We start from the raw sequence: 18,547 nt of genomic DNA, 5'->3' as shown, positions 1-18,547 counted from the left end.
TTTTTTATTATGAATGAGTGGGTTTTGCAGGGAGCATCTATGAAAATGGTTCCTTTTCTTTATTCTGTTAATGTGGTAGATTGCATTGATTTTCAAACGTTAAATCAACATTTCATTCTTAGAAGAAACCCTACTTGGTCATGACATATTATATATTGCTAGAGTCAATTTGTTAATTTCTTTGTTTAGAATTTTTGTACCTATATTCATGAGAGAGATTGGGCTGTAATTTTTCTTTCTCTTAAGGTTCTTGTTAGGTTTGGTATCTGTGTTATTCCTTTTTTCTCTATTTTCTGAAAGAGTTTGTATAAGAGTAACATTTATTTCTTTAATGTTTGGAAGAATTCATCATTGAAGCCATTCAGGCCAAGAATTTCCTTTATAGAAAAGTTTGTGTCTTTTTAAATTAGAGATTAAATTTTTTAAATAGACATAGAACTCTGAAGATTTCCTGTTTCTTTAACATTAGTGAGTTGCAAGGAATTTATTCAGCACAACTCTATTTCAAATTTATTAGCATAAAGTTGTTCAAGATATCCTCTTTTTTTTGTAAAATCTGTAATAATTTTCCCTTCTGCATTCTTATATTGGTAGTTTTGTGTTGTCTTGATAACAAGCAATTTTATTAACATTTCAAAGAACCAGCTTTTTGTTTTGATTTTATTATACTTTCTTTACATGTTATTTATTTCTTTGTTATTTACTTAACTTTCTTTGGATTTAGTCCCCCCCACCCCCAGCTTCTTGACATAGAAACTTAAAAATTTTTCATCTTTCTGCAATATATGCACCTTTTAAGATTTTATGTAATGCTTTCATTATCATTCATTTGAAATGTTTTCTCATTTCTAGTTTAATTCCACTTAATCAGAATGCACTTTGTGTGATTTTAATTATTTCAAATGTGTTCAGACTTGTTTTATGACCTATTGTAAGGTCAGATTTGATAAATGCTGCATACACATTTGCAAAGAATGTATTTTGCAGTTATTGAGTGTAGTCTTCTAAATATTTCATTTAAGGCAAGCTGATTATGTTTAAATCTTCTGTATCTTTACTCTTTTGTCTGTTTCTTTCATCATTACTGAGTTAGGCATGTTAAAATCTCTAACTTTGTTTCTGGATCTGTCTCCTCCTTCATTTCTATCAAACTTTGCTTCATAAATTCTGTGATTAGGTGTACACAAATGTCAGAATGTTATATCTTCTTGTTGAATTGACTGTTTCATCATTATGAAGCAACCGACTTTATCTCTTAACATTTCTTGTCTTAAAGTCTACTTTGTTGGTACAGCTATGAAAACTGCTTTGATTAGTATTTATATGATATATCTGTAATGTGTAAAAAAAAAATCACATTGAATTTTTATTTTGTTCCTGACTTGCCATCTTGGGAGACTTTTTAAGAATTCAGAGTAGATGCGGATAGTAAGTAAGCTGTTGCTAATGGAATTGGCAAGAATGGCTACCTCTTTCTTGACTTGTGATTTTTGTTGTAGGGGCACAAAATTTACCAGTAATTAAATTAAAACTGTAACTTTATCAAAGTTTATTGAATTTGTTGGAAGTAGACTGTGTACTAAACTAAATCTTTTGGGATCTTCTCTTTCTGTTCCTCAGTGGCTGGCACACATTTATCAGTCGCAAGGGATGATGGGTGCTGCAGAGATGTGTTATAGGAAAAGTCTCCAAGTAGCATCCCAGCAGGGCAGCTGGAGTGGGAAGCTCTCAAGTTTGTTGAGACTAGCACTGCTTGCATTAGAAGTCTGCATGGTAAGATCATGTTGTTATTATTATTATGAAAAATTGATTCTTTTATTTTTTGTAGGATAAAAGCTTTTTACATAGTGATATTCCATAGAGTGCCTATTGTCTCATCGCCTTCTAGCATGGTCTCCTTATGGACTTTGTATTTGGGCTTTTGATGGGCATAAGAGTAACATAACATAAACCCATAGATTACAGCAGAACATTGTCACTGTTTAGGGGAAAAAACAAAGATTATAATTTTAAAAGTTGAATTTTGGCAAAATATACCTTTTTGTTTCTTAGTGATTTAACTTAGAATTAACCTAGCTAGTCATCTGTGACAGAGATGCCAATAATTGACATTTTAGTCATTTCTCAGTTCAATTTGAGATTCTATAAGAGGGACTTCTAGTAATTTTTTGGCTTGATATGTTTTCTGACACTAAGTTAGGTATATTAGTGTAGAAGTTTTATATGCTACTGTGGAAAACTCTTCAAGATAAATATTTAAGTGGATGTGAAAGGGCAAACTACGGAACAGTGTGTATGATACTGTATTTGAGTGTATTATGTGAGGTATATATTTTTAAGAATATGTATCTCGAAATATATTCTGTGCATTTACATGTGTGCACACTAATAGGGACATAGATGTAAAAAGATATAAAGGAAACTTAATGGCAGTTATGTTGGAGAGTAGTACTGGGGGTCTTAAGTGGTGGTGGGGGAGAATTTGTCATTTTATATCCTTTGATGGTGTTTGATTTTTTTATCATATGCATGTTACTTCTGTAATTAAAAGATAAAATGTCATTTTTTGGTTTATGTGACTGGAAGAAATTGTCCTAGACAGGCCTGAATTAACTCATGCTTTTACCATAGTAATCTGTTGCCAACATTATTTACTTGCTTTAACTAGACATTTTGACAAAGAAATATAAGAATTAGGAAATTAATTCAGCTTTGGTGCTATTACTATAGAGCATATGTCAGAGCTCCTTAGCTTGGAGCCATGTTTTGTTCATCTTTGCATCCTTGCTTTACCTCTCTGCCTTACACATAGGAGTTCCTCAACTGGTGGTTTTTGAATGAATGAACAAATAGTAACAGTAGTCAAATTTGAGGTGATTTGGCTGGAAAGAAATGGTGGTTAATCATAATTGTAGACCACCAAACATTTTGTTTTGTTTGTCCCATGTTTTTATTTAACAAAGGTCTTTGTGACCTTGGTAGCTGGTGGGCTGTGGAAGCCACATGTGGTACCTATAAATGCTCTTGAATATGTGAACTCGAGAAGTGGATACTCTTCTAGTCTAACTTATGATTTGTTAATTAATAAATTTTATTTAGTGGTGTGATTTTTTGTTTGTTCTTCATGCTGCAAAATTGAATCTGACCTAGAGTAAAATAATAGTAGCAATAATAATAGCAAACATACAGCACACTCAGCCTGTGCTAGGTTCTGTTACAGTGCTTTACACATGTTAACTTATTTAATATTCATCAGAACCCTATTTTACAGATGAGGAATTACAATTTAGTAATACCCGTGCATACCTGCCTCCCCCTCTCCAACCACTGCTGCCACTACAAAAAGTGTTTTCTCTGAGAGCCTTGGTTCTGGTTCTGCCATTTACTTCCTCTGGAAACTTCAGCCAATTAAGCTGTCTAGAGGCCCTTCTGCCTCTTTTTTTGGTAATAGTGGAGGTAGTAATACCTACTCTGCCTTCTTACAGGGTTGTTAGGAATATCAAATGAAATAACATTTACAAATGCCTTTGTAAACTTTAAAGTACCATCCACATCTCATTTGCTTGTTATAAGATTTGATACCCAATAATTATTATAAGGAGATATCACATTTCTCTGGTAAATAGCTGGCAGTGTGCAGAGGATGAGTCTATTAAAATTAGACTGTTTTATGAGAGGCTATTGTATGTGTGATAATATATGAACAGGCTATTAAACCGAAAGGTTCAGCTAAGATATTAAATATCAGATTCCAAAGAGAGATATCAGATCAAGATACAGGTTTCTGAAGCAGGTAGAAGACTGACCTATATGGAATAAAAGGATTAGAAGAGTACAGGTGGAAGATTGTGAAGAAATGTCTTTGGAGAAAGCTGTTACCTCCCCCATCGTCTCCCTGGCACATTTCCACACACAGATACCCAGCAGGTGAGGAAGGGAGTGCTGCCAGGGAGAGGGAGGCTTTGGTGTGTGACCTCTGAGGTCCCGAGGCACGTGTCTGGAAGCACACAAACAGGTGTCTGACCCATGCCTCAGAAGCCAGGGCTCCACTTGCTGTGGAGGGAGTTGTTTATGTTTTGGAAAGTGACCGCGTGCTTTTGGGAGAGAGTGGTCAGCAGTGGGTGAATCCTAAACGTGGGTTGGAGTCTGTGCTTGGGTATAAGATGCCCTCTATCTTGTGAAAGACAGTTGCTGCCATGTGGAGTTGGCAGCACTCCCAGAGCTTGTTAGAGCCAGGAATGAATGATGCTAGCTGAGATAGTGGACTGGCATAGGGATTATCTTAGACCCTGTCCAGCAGAGCCACCTAGAGGAGTGATGGGATCTCAGCAGAAGGGAAGCTAGAGATTTCCAGATTGCCGAGGGATGTGAAGAGAGTAAGTGGAATGGAGTACCTTCGTCCAGGTTAGTGGAGCTGCAGCCAAGCAGGACTGCTTTGTGGGTGTGCGTCCTATCCTGTGCACTTGCACAGGGCTCCACACTGCATTTAATACTCTGCGGTCACCATCTTGAAATTCTCCATCATTTTTGAGCAAAGGGCCCTGCATTTTTGTATTAATTTTGCACTGGGTCCCACAGATTACATAGCTGGTCCTGCAATAGAGATTACCCACAAAGTTGGGAATCTCTGGTAAATCCAGGAAACTCTGGTTGAGAGAAGGAGCTTTAAAGATTTGTCAAGCTGAAAGAGCTAGCATCATTTTACAATGGTACCAGTCAAACACAAATTTCTGATATTTCAGTTGGGGCCTGAAACTACAAGCAAGAAAAGGTAGTAGTGTGGTTCAGAGGAGTAAGTCATCTCCCGCTGCCTGTAAGCACACCCTGGTGGGGAGCTGAGGAGACGGGAGTGGGATGCAGTCTTCACCTTTGGGTGAAGATTGAAGTATTGAAAAGAAGAGAACATTCTAATTATGACTGTGCTTGTGAATGAATGTCAGAGTCATGAGACGTACTGTAATTTACATCCAGGGGTGAAGGAAAAGTCTCCTTCATATAATAAATTTTAAAGACATGATGAGAGACAAAAATAAGTATATTCTAACCACATTGTTTAATATACCAGTTACATATAGAAGCTATTATATATTAATATTTGGGCTAACTTTGCAGATTACTTTACATGAATTCTTGGAATTTGGAGAGTGCATTATAAAAGCAACCAGTGAGAGTTTTATGTTACCAGTTTTTAAAAATATATTCGGAATAATTTTATTAGTGTGGGCCTTGCCTTACATTCTTTGCCAGATCCTATTGCTCTCAGCTTTGTGGAAGATGCCTCACAACCTCTGTTCTCTGTTTTCAAATCCATTATCGCTATGGCTTTCTCTTCCTTGATTACACAAATTACTATTGTCTGTACTGCACTCAGAGTTTATTGCTCTAACTTTAAAAAAATAATTTAGTGTTTGAGATGGACTGTGTATTGACTCATTATGTTGACTTTATTAAAACATGTACTGTAGATACCTGTGATCATGAGATCTTGGTTACAATTTGAGGTTTCTAATGAAAGATTTTAAATGCATTTTTTTTCTCCTTAGTATAATTTGTAGAGTGTTCACTGTTTTATTTTCAGTTACTGTTCCTTAGGAAATATTTATCTATGTTCTTTCTGAGTCAATACATACTATAAGAAACTAAAGTTTGCAACCTAAGAAATGTATTGGTATCTTAACATTTTTCCCATTAAGTGAAATTCTTAAAAAAGTTTTCAGAATTGATGACTTTGATTTAATTTTTTATCTCTGATCTGCTTTGCACCTTTTTCCTATATTGAGATTTCATTAACATATTTCATTTCAGGCTTTTGTCTTAGATAATTTTGAAATGTAGAACTTTGTATTTATCATAAACAGTTAAAGAATCATATTAAATTGAGTTTTGTATACTTGGTAGACCAGAAGCTTAGTAATTAATAGATTTTATTCATCTATATAATAGAGTAGTGCATTTTCTTTTAACAAATATTTTAGTGTTTTTTAAAATGATATCTACTCTTTGAAACCTTCCTTTAATCCCAGTCAACCCTTGTTTTGTAGCTCCCTAAGGGTAGGGATCAGATCTTAGCCATTTTGTAGAATTATGCTTCCTGTAGCATTTACATGGCAGCTTGGATAAGTAGGCACTCAGTAAATGAGAACTGATTGCATTTTTCAAAGTTAACATGTCAAATGTTTAATGACTTAATATTTGTCTTTTATTTTTTTAGGCTAATATTTCCAACAATCACTGGCCATCCTTGGTTCAGGAAGCTACAACTGAAGCCTTGAAACTTTGCTTTTGTCCACTGGCTGTCCTTTTACAAGCTTTGTTACAATTCAGCCGCAAAATGGGGGCAAGGTATCAAGAATCTTTTGTTCATTTTTTCCTTGGAAATATTTCTTCACTTTTAATCCTTCTAGGAAACAAAGATTTAGAATTAGTTTAAAAAACTTTGGTGTAATTCATACATATATATCTACTATGGACAGGCTAGTTCTAATAGCCCAATAAAGAAGAAAATAAAGTCTTAAAATTATTTTTAAAAAGTAATTTGGTAAACAGATATAGAATATGAGAGATCTGGCATGACAGCATTTCAAGTGAAAAAGGCCTTGGAATTTTTGCTTTTCACTTATTTTAGGTTGACCCAACAGTATATAAATGTGGATTCTAGAAACAAACAAAATCCAGAAGACCCAAGTTCAAGGCTAGGTTGACATAAGTTATTGCAAGATAGTAAGCTATGAAAAAAGTAATAAATATTGAAAAGTGGGAGACATTATAAATAATGTGATTTTTATATCTAGAAAAATCCAAAAGCTTCATAGATTAAAATATAAAAATTTTAGCAGTCTTTTTATTGAAGGAGGGGATGGGGTTAGAAATAAGTTTGAAGAAAATTACTTAAACATTATATGGATGGAAAAACAGACAAGAATATTTTTAAATTCTGAGAATAATATCTAGCTCCAATGGATATCACACGTAATACAAAGCACCTGTAAGTAAAACAGTGGCTTAGGAGCACATGTTACTGGAACAGAATAGACATTACAGATATAGTGCTTAACACATATAAATATGTGACAGAGGTCACATCAGCACCACAAAATAGGAGTGAAGGAAGAGTTAAGACCTATGGCTAATAGGCAGTTCCAGTATCATTTATTTATTCTGGGAGGCCATTATTTATATGACTGATTTTACCAGGAAATATTTTAGGGTATAATTTGAACTTTCTAATGAACTCCTTCTGCTGAATTCAGTATCCATGACTTAGGGGGCCATAACCCACAACCCCTCGTAATCTCTGTCAGCACCTCCCATAATTTTTATCACCACCCAAAATCAGCCCAAATAAAAACAGCTAAAGAAAAAACAGTGTACTTGCTAAGTGATTCCTATGTAAAAGCATCTTCAAGACAAGTTCTTTAGCTTCTCTCTGAAACCAATTGCTACTTATTCAGCAGTTTTGAAGTTACCACAGTTTGTGTTTTTTCTTCCAGTACAGAAGTTTTTCGAGTTATAGATGTTAGTAAGTTAGGAAATAAACAATTAAAACACAACTGTAAATCAGCCTGTTATTTACATGGGTTCAAATATTATACATATTCTTGAAAAAACACACTAAAAGCTTGATATTATACACTTAGCCTCTAGTATAGATGTTAAATATTTCTTCTTGTTCCACTCTATACTATCTTTGTATTATTTATTGATGTATTTATTACCTGCCTATTTAAAAAAAAAAAGTAGAGATAGAGCATGCAGAAGTGCTTATAAAATAGGGACCATTTCTCCATTGTATTTGGAATGAACCTTAATTTACATATCTGCAAAATGGAAATAGTAATAGCACTCTATGTTACAAGATTGTGAATGTTAAATGTGACCATATGTTTAAAACGTTTAGCATAGTACCTCATATATAATAAACACTTAGTAAATATTAACCATTATTATTACATGTATAAAAAACTCATGAGTGTTCAGCACCATGCCTGTAAAAGAATGGGAAAGATAATGTGTGCCTGTAACTTGTGTATGAAATATCTTGCATTAACAAATTTACTAAATGTAAATATCTTGTATTAACAAATTTACTAAATGTAAATACCTTTTTCCCAGAGAAACACGGCGACTTTTGGAGAGAGTGGTGTATCAGCCTGGGTATCCCAAGTCTATTGTGTCAACTGCACGTTGGTACCTGCTGAGACACTTACATGCCAAAAATGACGATGAGCTCATTGGTGTAAGAGTTGATTTTATTAAAAATATTTCATCTTGGACCTTTGTTGGAGGAGGGGTGAGAGTTGCTGTGCTGTGCCTTGTAGGATGTCTCACAGCATCCCTCACCACTCTAACCACTGATGCCAGTAACACTGCCCTCCTCCCTTCACCCAGCTTGTTGCAACTGAAAATGCCTTCTAGACATTGCCACATCATACGTGAGGTGTGATCATCCCTGGTTGAGAACCACTGATTTAACCTGTGGGAAATATATTCCCCTAGTGTACTCTGTAGCATAAGAAAAGATAGACGAAGGTGCCAAGTCCTGGTTGTAATATTCCTTATGACCATTGTAGTGGAGGCAAATAGGTAGATAGGGTAGGTTTAGAAGTAGTAGAATTTAATGGAATGTGCATGTTATCTTTGGAAAAGTTATTTTACTTCTTATTGTCTTTTCTGTAAAATGCACATGACAATTTTTACTCTATTTCTCATGGCATGGCTCTGGTATCTAAATATGTAAACATAAATAGTTGACCCTTGACCAACATGGGTTTGAACCGTGTGAGTCCACTTATATGCAGATTCTTTCAATAGTAAATACTCTAGTACTATAAGATCTGTGGTTGGTTGAATCTGTAGATGCAGAACCTTGGATATGGAGGGCTGACTATGAGGAATACATGGATTTTCTCCACTGTGCAGAGGGTCTGTGCCCCTAACCCCACAATGTTCAGTGGTCAACTGTGTGTGTGTGTGTGTGTGTATGTGTGTATTATATATATATACTATATACACACACATATAAATTTTTTAAAAGGAAGAGTATGTAAAACACTTTTTGGGTTAAAATTCTTATAACTTCAGCCAATAATTTTTGGGGGGGTAGGGGGATTAGGTTTCTTTATTTCCTTATGTACTTAATGGAGGTGCTGGGGATCGAACCCAGGACCTCATGCATGCTAAGCACGCATTCTACCACTGAGCTATATCCTCCTTCCAGCCAGCAATTTTAAAATCACAATGAAAATTAATGAGAAGTTTTTTTTAATACCTACAGCATTTGAAATACTGTTTGGTGTAGTGATAAATACAATATTTAATAAATACTGATGAAAACAATGCTTGGAGAAAGGCATTTGAATGTTGGGAGACAGTTCCGCAGGGTCTCTTGCATTTCTAAACATCCTGTGAGCAGAGGACCTGACTGCCCATTGTTCTGGACTGTTTTTTCAAGGATGTTTGTATAGTGAGAGCCTTGGGAGCCTGAGATAAGTGTCTCCCTCCAAAAGCAGAGAGTGGTCATGAGTCAAGTCTCCTGGGCTCAGGGTTCCTCTCTTGTCAGGCAGCCCACTGTGTATGTGGGAAGCTGTATGCATCCATCCATGTCACCTCTTTGAGACTAGAGTGCCATGGGAACAGACGCAAATATGTTAATGTTCATGGTGTTCGCTATACCACGAGTGATAAAGACTTTTTATTAATTCTCTGACCCAGGAGGCCTGTGCCTTTTGGCAGTATCCATGCAACTGTGACAGCTAACTTATTAGCTGGCAAAGAGAGCAAAATCTCGGACCCTTCACAGTGTTTGAAAATGAACAATCAAAAAACATTTGAGTAATCAAATGATCATCTGAAATTAATCTAGCTTGTGGAATTGGTGAAAATCATGGAAGAGTTCTTGACAGAGCTTAAAACCTTGAGCCTCGAGCCTCAGCTGTGGTTTTAAAGGAAAGCAATGTCATTTGGACAGTTCTATGCATAAAATGGTCTTTGGGGTGAGGGTTTAGAGGTGACAGTATTGTAAGTAAAGACTCTAAACAAAACTGTTAATTTTATGCAGTGCTGACAGTGGTAATAGTCAAAACGTTGACATCTATACTAATTGAGCATTTGAACAAATTGTGCTTATCTCTGATGTTAGCTTTGGTTGAACAGTTTATTTTAGGAAAAATGACTGAAATATTGCACATAGTCACTTTTCTTTTGTAGTTTGATATTCCCTGCTGCCCTTTAGCATACTTGGCTTCTATGAGTCAAATGTAGATATTGTTAATAAACGAAACACTAACGTTCCTGTGTGTGATTTCCCATAGGTGCTGATAAACAATGCCACAACTCACGGAGATACAAGAGCATTGGAATTGAATCAGAAATTGTCCTCACAATAACAATGCATTATTTTAGAAGTAAGCAAGCAAAGAAAAAGCTATTAGAAAGAATGAAACAATGAATCAAGACTTTTCCCTAAAGCAACAGTTTAAAAAACTATAGTTATAATCATCCATGCCTTTCTTTAAATCTAGAGATATTTAAGTTCTTAAGCTAGGGATGTAATTTGCTGTAAACTCTTAATATAACTTTAATCTGGAAAACATATTTGATTTTGAAAAGTCCATAATTAAAGGAAAAACCATGATTCCCTTAGTTGCTTAGTTTTTTGTAAACCATTATTTCCTCCATCTTGCATGGTGCACAATAGGATTTTTTTAAGTAATCCCTTACAATAAAGCCTTAATGGTCATTTTCTAAATAATGTGCAAAAGCATATTAGCACAAAGCAGAATTTCATTTGTTAAACAACAAATTAAAAGATTTAATTCCTTCTATGAATGCTAGAGTTCAGGAGACCAACTCATCTAAAATCCAGATAATCTTATAACAAATAATGGTTCATCTCAGATTCTGTTGAAGCATAATATAAATGTTGGTGAGTCTTAGACTTAATGGATATGTTTATGTAATTCAAAACACTCAGGTGTATGGCTGTATTTAAAAAATTAATGGAAAATTTTGGAAAAATGCTGACAGTATTTAATCATGTAGTTCCTTCAACTGTGATAAGATGAACTTTCTTAACTAAAAAAATACAATGTCTTGTTTTCTTTATAGTATCAATATCAGATATAATTTCAAATTTTAAAACTTGAAAGCACATTTACGTATTTTATTTTTTCAAAAAACCCTTTATATATTTGAAGAAGCTGTACATTGCCTACTTTGGATTTGTGGTCTTAAAAAATGTTTTCAGACATTTACATATTTATTGTATGAAAATAGGTAATCATAATTTATGCACATAGTTTCTCTAAACCATCAGCTTCACAATATTACTTTGTGAGATAATATAACTTGATAATATTCTGTAAATTTTACTTCAGAAGTTAACCTATTGAAGTAACTATAATTTGATGAATCCCCAAATTTCACTGAATATTATCATCATTGAGACCTATGCAGTCAGAATCTTTAGAGTAGGCGCTATGAGCGCATGTTAAAGGCATGCGAGAGAGTCTAATGTTGGGCCATCAGGTTTGTGAACTGCTGTCCATTGATGATCCTGTCCTCACAACTGTCAAACAGATTCAGTGCTTTTAACAGCCTGGTCCATATACTGAGCAGAGCTGCACTGAAAAGGCTGCCTGTGAAGCCCTGGTGCGCACGCCCTCCTGCTTCCTCAGGAAGGCACATGGGCCTTTACCTGCAGAATGAGCTGCAGCTGTCTGCTTGCATGTTTACGAGTCAGTTCTTGTTCTCCATCTGCTTTCTGGGTGTCACTTGCTTCACAAGGTCACTCACCGACACTATGGACTTGGCTAGCCTTTGCTCAAGGCCTGTATCCAAGGAGTAAGCTTTTGACTCCATTGCCTAGTTCTGGCCTTCAGGAACCACAGACCCAGGTTTTCTAGAAAGGAAAACTGGAAAATACCTTCGTTATAGTATCTCAGGTAATTCTTTTTTTGCATGGATGTAGACACATCCTCTCTTTTGTTTGTTGTCTTCGCTTCAAATTACTGCCCAGTTACTGTGAGCCTCGAACCATTCCTAACTATACAATTTATATAGAACTGACTTTGTGCCAGACCTATGCTAAGTGTTTAAACATTGTCATTTAATCTCAGTAAAGGAGAATGGTGCTAAACAGCATGCTTAAAGCAAAGAAAATTGGAAGTCAATCACTGTTACCAGATTCTAGGAACTTGAAAAGTGACTGAAATTTCTCTTCAGAGTTTATATATAAGTTTAATTAGATTGAAAGTTATTTCCTGAAATACAAATATTTAGCATCCATATTAAATATTTCACTATATTCATTATTTCTTTGAGAATCATAGTATATTTTCTACTAATTTTTATTTATTTGCTTATTGATTAATTAGATGTTTATAGGCTAGCTTGGCATCTGATAATTTCTTATGGGAGAAGTACATTTCAGCTTATGAGTAAACTTTTGGAACACAATCTGTTTGGGATCACTTGTCATATTTCTTGAAATGTCCCTTGCATTAATTTCTTGTCAGGACTAAAAACACTGTAGTTTAAAATGCTGTACTCTTCTTCCACTTTATAAAATGAGTTGACAACTTCCTTTAATTTGGGAATCTATACAGAGCAGGATTGGACAGCAATACTCAGTTTGTACAGTAAGGCAATTAAAAGGTGTGGTTATTTAAAGCAATATGAAACATAATAGTTAGGTGAATATTTTATGCTAAGTAACATATAAATGTGAAAAGATATGTATTTGGTTACTCCATAAAGAAATTGATACCTGCTTTGGGGAGATTTTAAAGAACACAAAAATGAAACACATTTTATGTATGAGTCAGTGTGGCTTGCAGATTTTACTTTTTGTGCATTAAAAAATGTGAAAACTTTGTTTTGACAAGGTTGACCCTTGTCTCTATTCAGGTCTTCCTTTTTCCCACTTTAGTTTTAATGGATAGAAAACTTCTTGGGCTTCCATGCTGCTTGTTAAAAGGTATAGCACTCAGCTGCTGGTTACAAACTGACCTTCAATTTGTAGGAGAGGAACTTTAGAAAGATACATTTGTGTATCACATACAAGTACAGTAATCTTTCCGTGTGTGTGTGTGTGTGTGTGTGTGTGTGTGTGTATTTAAAAGTAAAGTACAGGTAAAGTAAAAGGTCAAAAATTCCCCTAGAGTATATGCATCATTTTTGGGTTAGAAAATATAGTCACTTAAGATCTTTTGCACCTGAAGACCACTCACAATGTCTAGCTATCCCTGTGCTGTATAATAATTCCTTTCTTTGGCTGATTAGCAACTTTTTGCATAGCAGTATTACTTTAAATTCTAGTGTAAAATAGAAGCCCTATATAACAATTTTTTTTTTATAAATGCTAAATTATCTTTAGACCTCAAAATGTTTTGAAATAAGAAATTTAAGAGTAGTATTTCTTTAACAGTATTATGAAATGTTTGCAACATTTTTTCTTGTATTTTGAACTTAAAATTGAAATACCTATTTATTTTAGTGAAGGGAAATGATGCAAGAAGAGAGATCATTAAAATTGGAGTATCTGTTGAAAAAGGCAGTGGGTTCCATATTACATCACTGAACTGTCGAAATAATTAGTATGTCGTGATCTCTCCTGAGTTTGAATCATTACAAAAGTTCATTTGGGCTTCATGCTTCACCATATATGTTCCCTGTATATAATACCTATTATAAAAACATATTTAAGTTATATTAATTTTTCTGGAGAGATGATAGGTAATGAAAAAATGCTCATCTTGTTATTTTTGCTTGTGGTAGGCAGAAAAATGACCTCCTAAAGGATCCAGGTCCTAATCCCTGGAATTTGTGAGTATGAGGCAAAAGAGACTATGCAGATATGATTGATTAGTGGTTTGGACCTTGAGATGGAGAGATTAGCCTGGATCGTCCAGGTGAAGCCAGTTTAATCAGAAGAATTCTTACAAGTGGAGAGCCTGTCAGAGAGAGAAAAGTGACAAAAGAAGAAGGTCAGAGAGATTCGACATTGCTGGCTTTGAAGATGGAAAAAGAGGGCCACCACACATGTTAATAAGGGTGGCCTCTAGAAACTGGAAAAAGCAGACTTTGTCCTATGGAGTTCCCAGAAAGGGATGCAGCCTGCTAATACTTCATTTGTAGCCTGGTGAGACCCATGTTGGACTTCTGACTTACAGAACTGTAAGATAATAATTTCATACTGTTTTTAAGCCACTAAGTTTGTGGTAATTGTTATGACAGCAGTAGAAAATTAGGACACTGCTCATTGTGAAAACCGTTAAAATGAAAACACATCCGTTTGAATTTGAATTTTACCAGATCACTGCAACTGGGGATCGTCATCTAAATTGTTGCCCAAAAAGAGGGTCATCAGATGAAGATGATGAGTTATTAAAAATGGTTATTGTGAAAACATAAATTTCAAAAGTATTTAAGTTTAAGGAACATGAGGCTGTTCGTTTCTGTAATAGTATCCGTCTGCTCTCATTTGATATTCTACTCACAGCACAGCATCACCAACATAGTTAAGTACTTCATTCCAATTCTCTTTAAAAGGAACTGCATTAAATTATACTCACAAAACCTAAGTAGCATATTTCAAACTGGGTTTCAATATTGAATGAGGATGTGACTGAATAAGTCTTATCTCTTGGCCTTTTATGTGAATTTGTAAAATCAGGACCTTGAGCTAGATTTCAAATGGCAGCATTCTGTTGTTCTGAGGTCACCAAGGTTTTCCAAGTCCCAAAGAGAGCTAAAGCGAAATACTGAAATAAACTGCTTGGTGCAGTACCTGCGAAGCAGCAGTTTCCTGGTTTCCAGTGAACAGCCTGCTGCCACAACCCCCCACCCCCACCCCCACCCCCGCTTACAAACCTGCTTAGGGTAGAACCCCTTTTAAAAGAGACTTCACTGTACAAAGGTGGGTAATCAGTACCAGGTACTAAGACCCTGAGAAGGAAAGTAGAACTACACTTTGAGAATATTTCAATGAAAGCCAGCTTCTGTGAATGGTTGAATGGAGTTATATGTGCCTGCTACGCGCCAAACAGGTTATATATACTTCGTTCAGAGAGAATACTCACATTAAGTAGAATGTGCACGTTGTTTGATTATCTGACTTCCAGGTGACTTAAATAACTTGAATTTCTAAGACTGCCTTTTTAATGTCATTTCCTCTCCTTTGATCATGCAAAATATGGTCATTGCTTAATCTCCATGGAGAAAAAAAAGCTGCATAGTTCAGTATCAGGTGATCAGGAGTTATTTTGGAAAACCACTGTATTCTGTTTTTAAAAGTTCTAGTCTCAATTGTTCTGTCCAATTTTAGTAGGTCAAGAAAGGGAAAAGTAGTAGTGTACAAACAGTTTTTATGTGAAGACTATTTGCTGGCTTCGGGAGTTTGGAAATTAGCCTGGTGAGAAGTCAGGTGGTGTGCAAGAAAGACTACTGCAGGGTCTGTCTTGGCAGACAGAGTTACGTGGGTTTTTTGCCTTTGTGCATTCCTGGTAGTGTTAATTTCTTTTATGTTTGAGACACGAGTGTCTCTGGGCACAACAGAAAAGCCAGATGGAACAGAAGTTTCTCTGTGTTGGAAAGAAGGAGATTGGAGAGAAAAGGCACTGCTGAGAAGGCAAATTATATTGTCAAAAGCAGCTTCGAGAGGATAGAAATAAATGTATCTCAGAATTGCCTGAGGCCAGCCCTGCAGTTTGTCAGATCAAGTGTCATGCATGGCTTTTGTGTCAAAGAACTAGTTTCAGAATAAATTATTTATTAGCTCACTAGACCCAGATTTAGGCAGCAGTGAATACCTGTGAACATCAGGAAACATGTAGGCAGCATTAAGCTTTTGTACATGTCAAGTAGCATCTAAGAAAGCCCAAGTAAGATCTAACATTGCAGAGGACCTGGTACTACCACTGGCTTCAGCAGAGGAGTTTTTTGTGCTTGTAAGGTAGTGGTCACTACCTCCCAGAGCCTTGGCATCCAGGGACTTACAGCAGGGATAGAGTGAATGCCTGCTGTGTGCCAAGCTCTTTACATTGTCACCTGATTTCATTCCCACATAATTTTTTACAGTAGATATTACCCTCATTTTACAGTGAGAGAGAGTATAAGCAAGCTGAGAGATTCACTCTTTTAAAATTGTCTATATTCTTAGGCAGACAGAATCTGGCCCCCAAGGTAATTTCCAATATTATTGTCAAATTTTGTTAATAATTGCTGCCACCTCAAAGAAATGTGAATGAGTTGAGGTGCGTGTCTTTGGGACTAACTCAGTTAGCCTTCCAAGGTGTATTCTGATGATACCATGTACCTGGTGCCACTATCTGAATTCTAGGAAGAACCTTAGGAGGAAGAGAATCTTTTCCAAAGGACTAACTTTGCAAATTTGTTACTTTTGCCTTCAGCTTTATTTGCAAATTCAAACCTATGCAATGATAAGGAATACTCCACCCTTGTTAGATTTTGAACTCGGATAGAAACTGAGGCCAATAGTGAGCTAATTGTTTCAGTTAATTCTTGATAATATCACAAATGCCAGCCCTTGGTTTTTGCTTTGGCTTTTCTAACCTCTCTTCCATCGACTGGACTTTCTTTTGGCCCTCCCATTTCTTTAGGTACCTAGTGCTTCCTGGTTTTGAAAGACCTTGCTCTCCTTAGTTATCAACTAATCCCTGCAGAGGAGGTATCCATAAGGCCCGTGAGTGTGTGTTCTTTGTGAAGATTTTATGTTGTAAATACTTAAAAGCCTTTAAGTGCTAAACAGTGGAATTTAGGTATAAAGACAAGGTAGATTCCTTGGTTTAGGAGTTGTTTTGGGTTGCAGGAGTGGGTTTATCCAGCATCATTTCCATGCATCCATGTAGGCCCTGTGCACTTGAAGTCCATCCCTGCATATTTCCCCTGTGAAGGCAGTGCATTACTTTTTTGGAGAAGCATCTGGTAGTTGGATACTAATGACTTTGACCCTGTAGTAGTGGCTATTGGATTTGCTTCTGTTGACCAGGACTTATGGAGGAAATATGCTTCTCTAGGCATTGGCCCCAGCACCTTGCCCACCTCCAGTCAATGACCATGTTTCTATAGCTGTTAGCCTCCCTCCCCAGAGACAATATGACATGGTTTTAAAGTAGAGGAATACTTCCTCAATTATAATTTTGTTCCAAGAGTAATCTATACTTTGCACTTCCTTCTGATTTGATCCATGTCTAAATTTACTGCAAGGCAGTATATATAGTACAAGGACCTTTTTGAATTCACATGTTCTTAGAACACTGATCTGAATTAGAGTTGGATAGAAGAGTACCATGTGGGGTGGGGGGGGGAAGAGTACCATGGAACTTGTTTTTTTACATAAAGATCAAAATCTCTGTTTATTATTATTAATCAGTACCATTTATCAAGTGCAATACCTATGATGTACCAGACACTGCATTAGATGGTCTACATATATTTTGAGAAACAATACAGCAGAATGTTTAAGAGCAAATTCTCTGGACTGATGAGTTCAAATCCTAGCTCCACTTCATGCTAGCTGTGTAACCTTACGTAAATTACCTAAGTCTGTGCCTCAGTAATCGGTGTCTGTTTGGAGGATTAAATGAGTAATTCAGGTAGAGTGCTTAGAGCAGTCTCTGATATCTGGTAATAGCTCAATAAATGTTTTTCTAATTCTTCTAATAACGTACAAGGTAGATATTTTTATTCCCATTTTAAGATGAGTGAACTACGACTCCAAAGTTAGAAAACACATCCGAAGTCACACAGATAATAATTGGTGGCACTGGTTCTAAACTCAGGTCTGTCAGACCTGAAGGCTTCTCAGCATAGAAGTTTGGATTATTTTTCTGTGTTCTCCGTTTGTGTCTTTGAGGGTTATAAAAGAGGACCTGGTTTATGAACTGCTGAGCACATCAATCATTTTTCACTCACATCACATGTGTAAATATCTTCTGAAAATGAAGTGGGAAAACTTTACCAAGGAACATGGGCTTATGGAAGTTTAGTCTGTGGAGCTGGAAAATTTCATGACTGTATATTAAAGGGAAGATCTGAAGCAGCAAACCTTTATCACAAATGTATGTGACTTGAATTTCCTGAAGAGGGAAATGCCAAGCTGGCTAGGGGCCAAAACAGCCTCATATTTTTCCTGGCAATAATCCTGCCTCTCTCTGGGAGGGCTCACCACTTCTCTGAGAAGATGCAGCACATTTTATTTCACGGTATGAAGGGCAATCTGAAAGCATTTCTAACCTTTCTCCTTGAGTTATGTAATACACCCAAATTTTGAGTTTACATTGTAGGACAGAGTCTTCTTCAGCAGGCAGAGATCTGTTGAACTCCAGCTTGATATGTTGACACCATCTGCTGGCAGGAACTCCCAGGGAAGACAAACTCTCCAACTATGATCCCTCCTCTCCTGCTTCACTGCTGTCTCTGTGTACTCACCTAGGGACTTCGACATTCCTCTGCTGCCTGTTCCTTCAGTGTCAGGTGTCCTCTAGTTCTTTTCTGGTCTCTGTTTCTCACTGTAATCATCATGTCT

The 18,547-nt window shown here is 36.1% G+C and overlaps 1 protein-coding gene across 5 annotated transcripts in view; it reads left to right on the top strand.

The window, feature by feature from the left end:
• The window catches only part of SKIC3 (SKI3 subunit of superkiller complex), a 134,157-nt gene extending 119,695 nt beyond the window's left edge, over nucleotides 1-14,462 (top strand). For 4 of the 5 annotated variants that reach the window (XM_010949554.3, XM_074360374.1, XM_045512521.2 and 1 more), the window contains 4 exons: nucleotides 1,621-1,773; nucleotides 6,212-6,342; nucleotides 8,113-8,236; nucleotides 10,311-12,889. In XM_010949554.3, the coding sequence (XP_010947856.2) occupies nucleotides 1,621-1,773; nucleotides 6,212-6,342; nucleotides 8,113-8,236; nucleotides 10,311-10,385 (483 nt within the window). In that variant the 3' untranslated portion in view covers nucleotides 10,386-12,889. Of the gene's footprint in view, nucleotides 1-1,620; nucleotides 1,774-6,211; nucleotides 6,343-8,112; nucleotides 8,237-10,310; nucleotides 12,890-13,776 lie in introns of those variants that run through there. The other variant, XM_010949553.3, reaches the window with a different exon arrangement.
• The last annotated feature ends 4,085 nt before the right edge of the window (nucleotides 14,463-18,547 follow it).

Source organism: Camelus bactrianus, chromosome 3 (assembly GCF_048773025.1).
Source record: "Camelus bactrianus isolate YW-2024 breed Bactrian camel chromosome 3, ASM4877302v1, whole genome shotgun sequence".
Lineage (NCBI taxonomy): Eukaryota > Metazoa > Chordata > Mammalia > Artiodactyla > Camelidae > Camelus > Camelus bactrianus.
The sequence above is the reverse complement of the archived record's forward strand: the minus strand, read 5'-3'. Positions and strand labels throughout refer to the sequence as shown.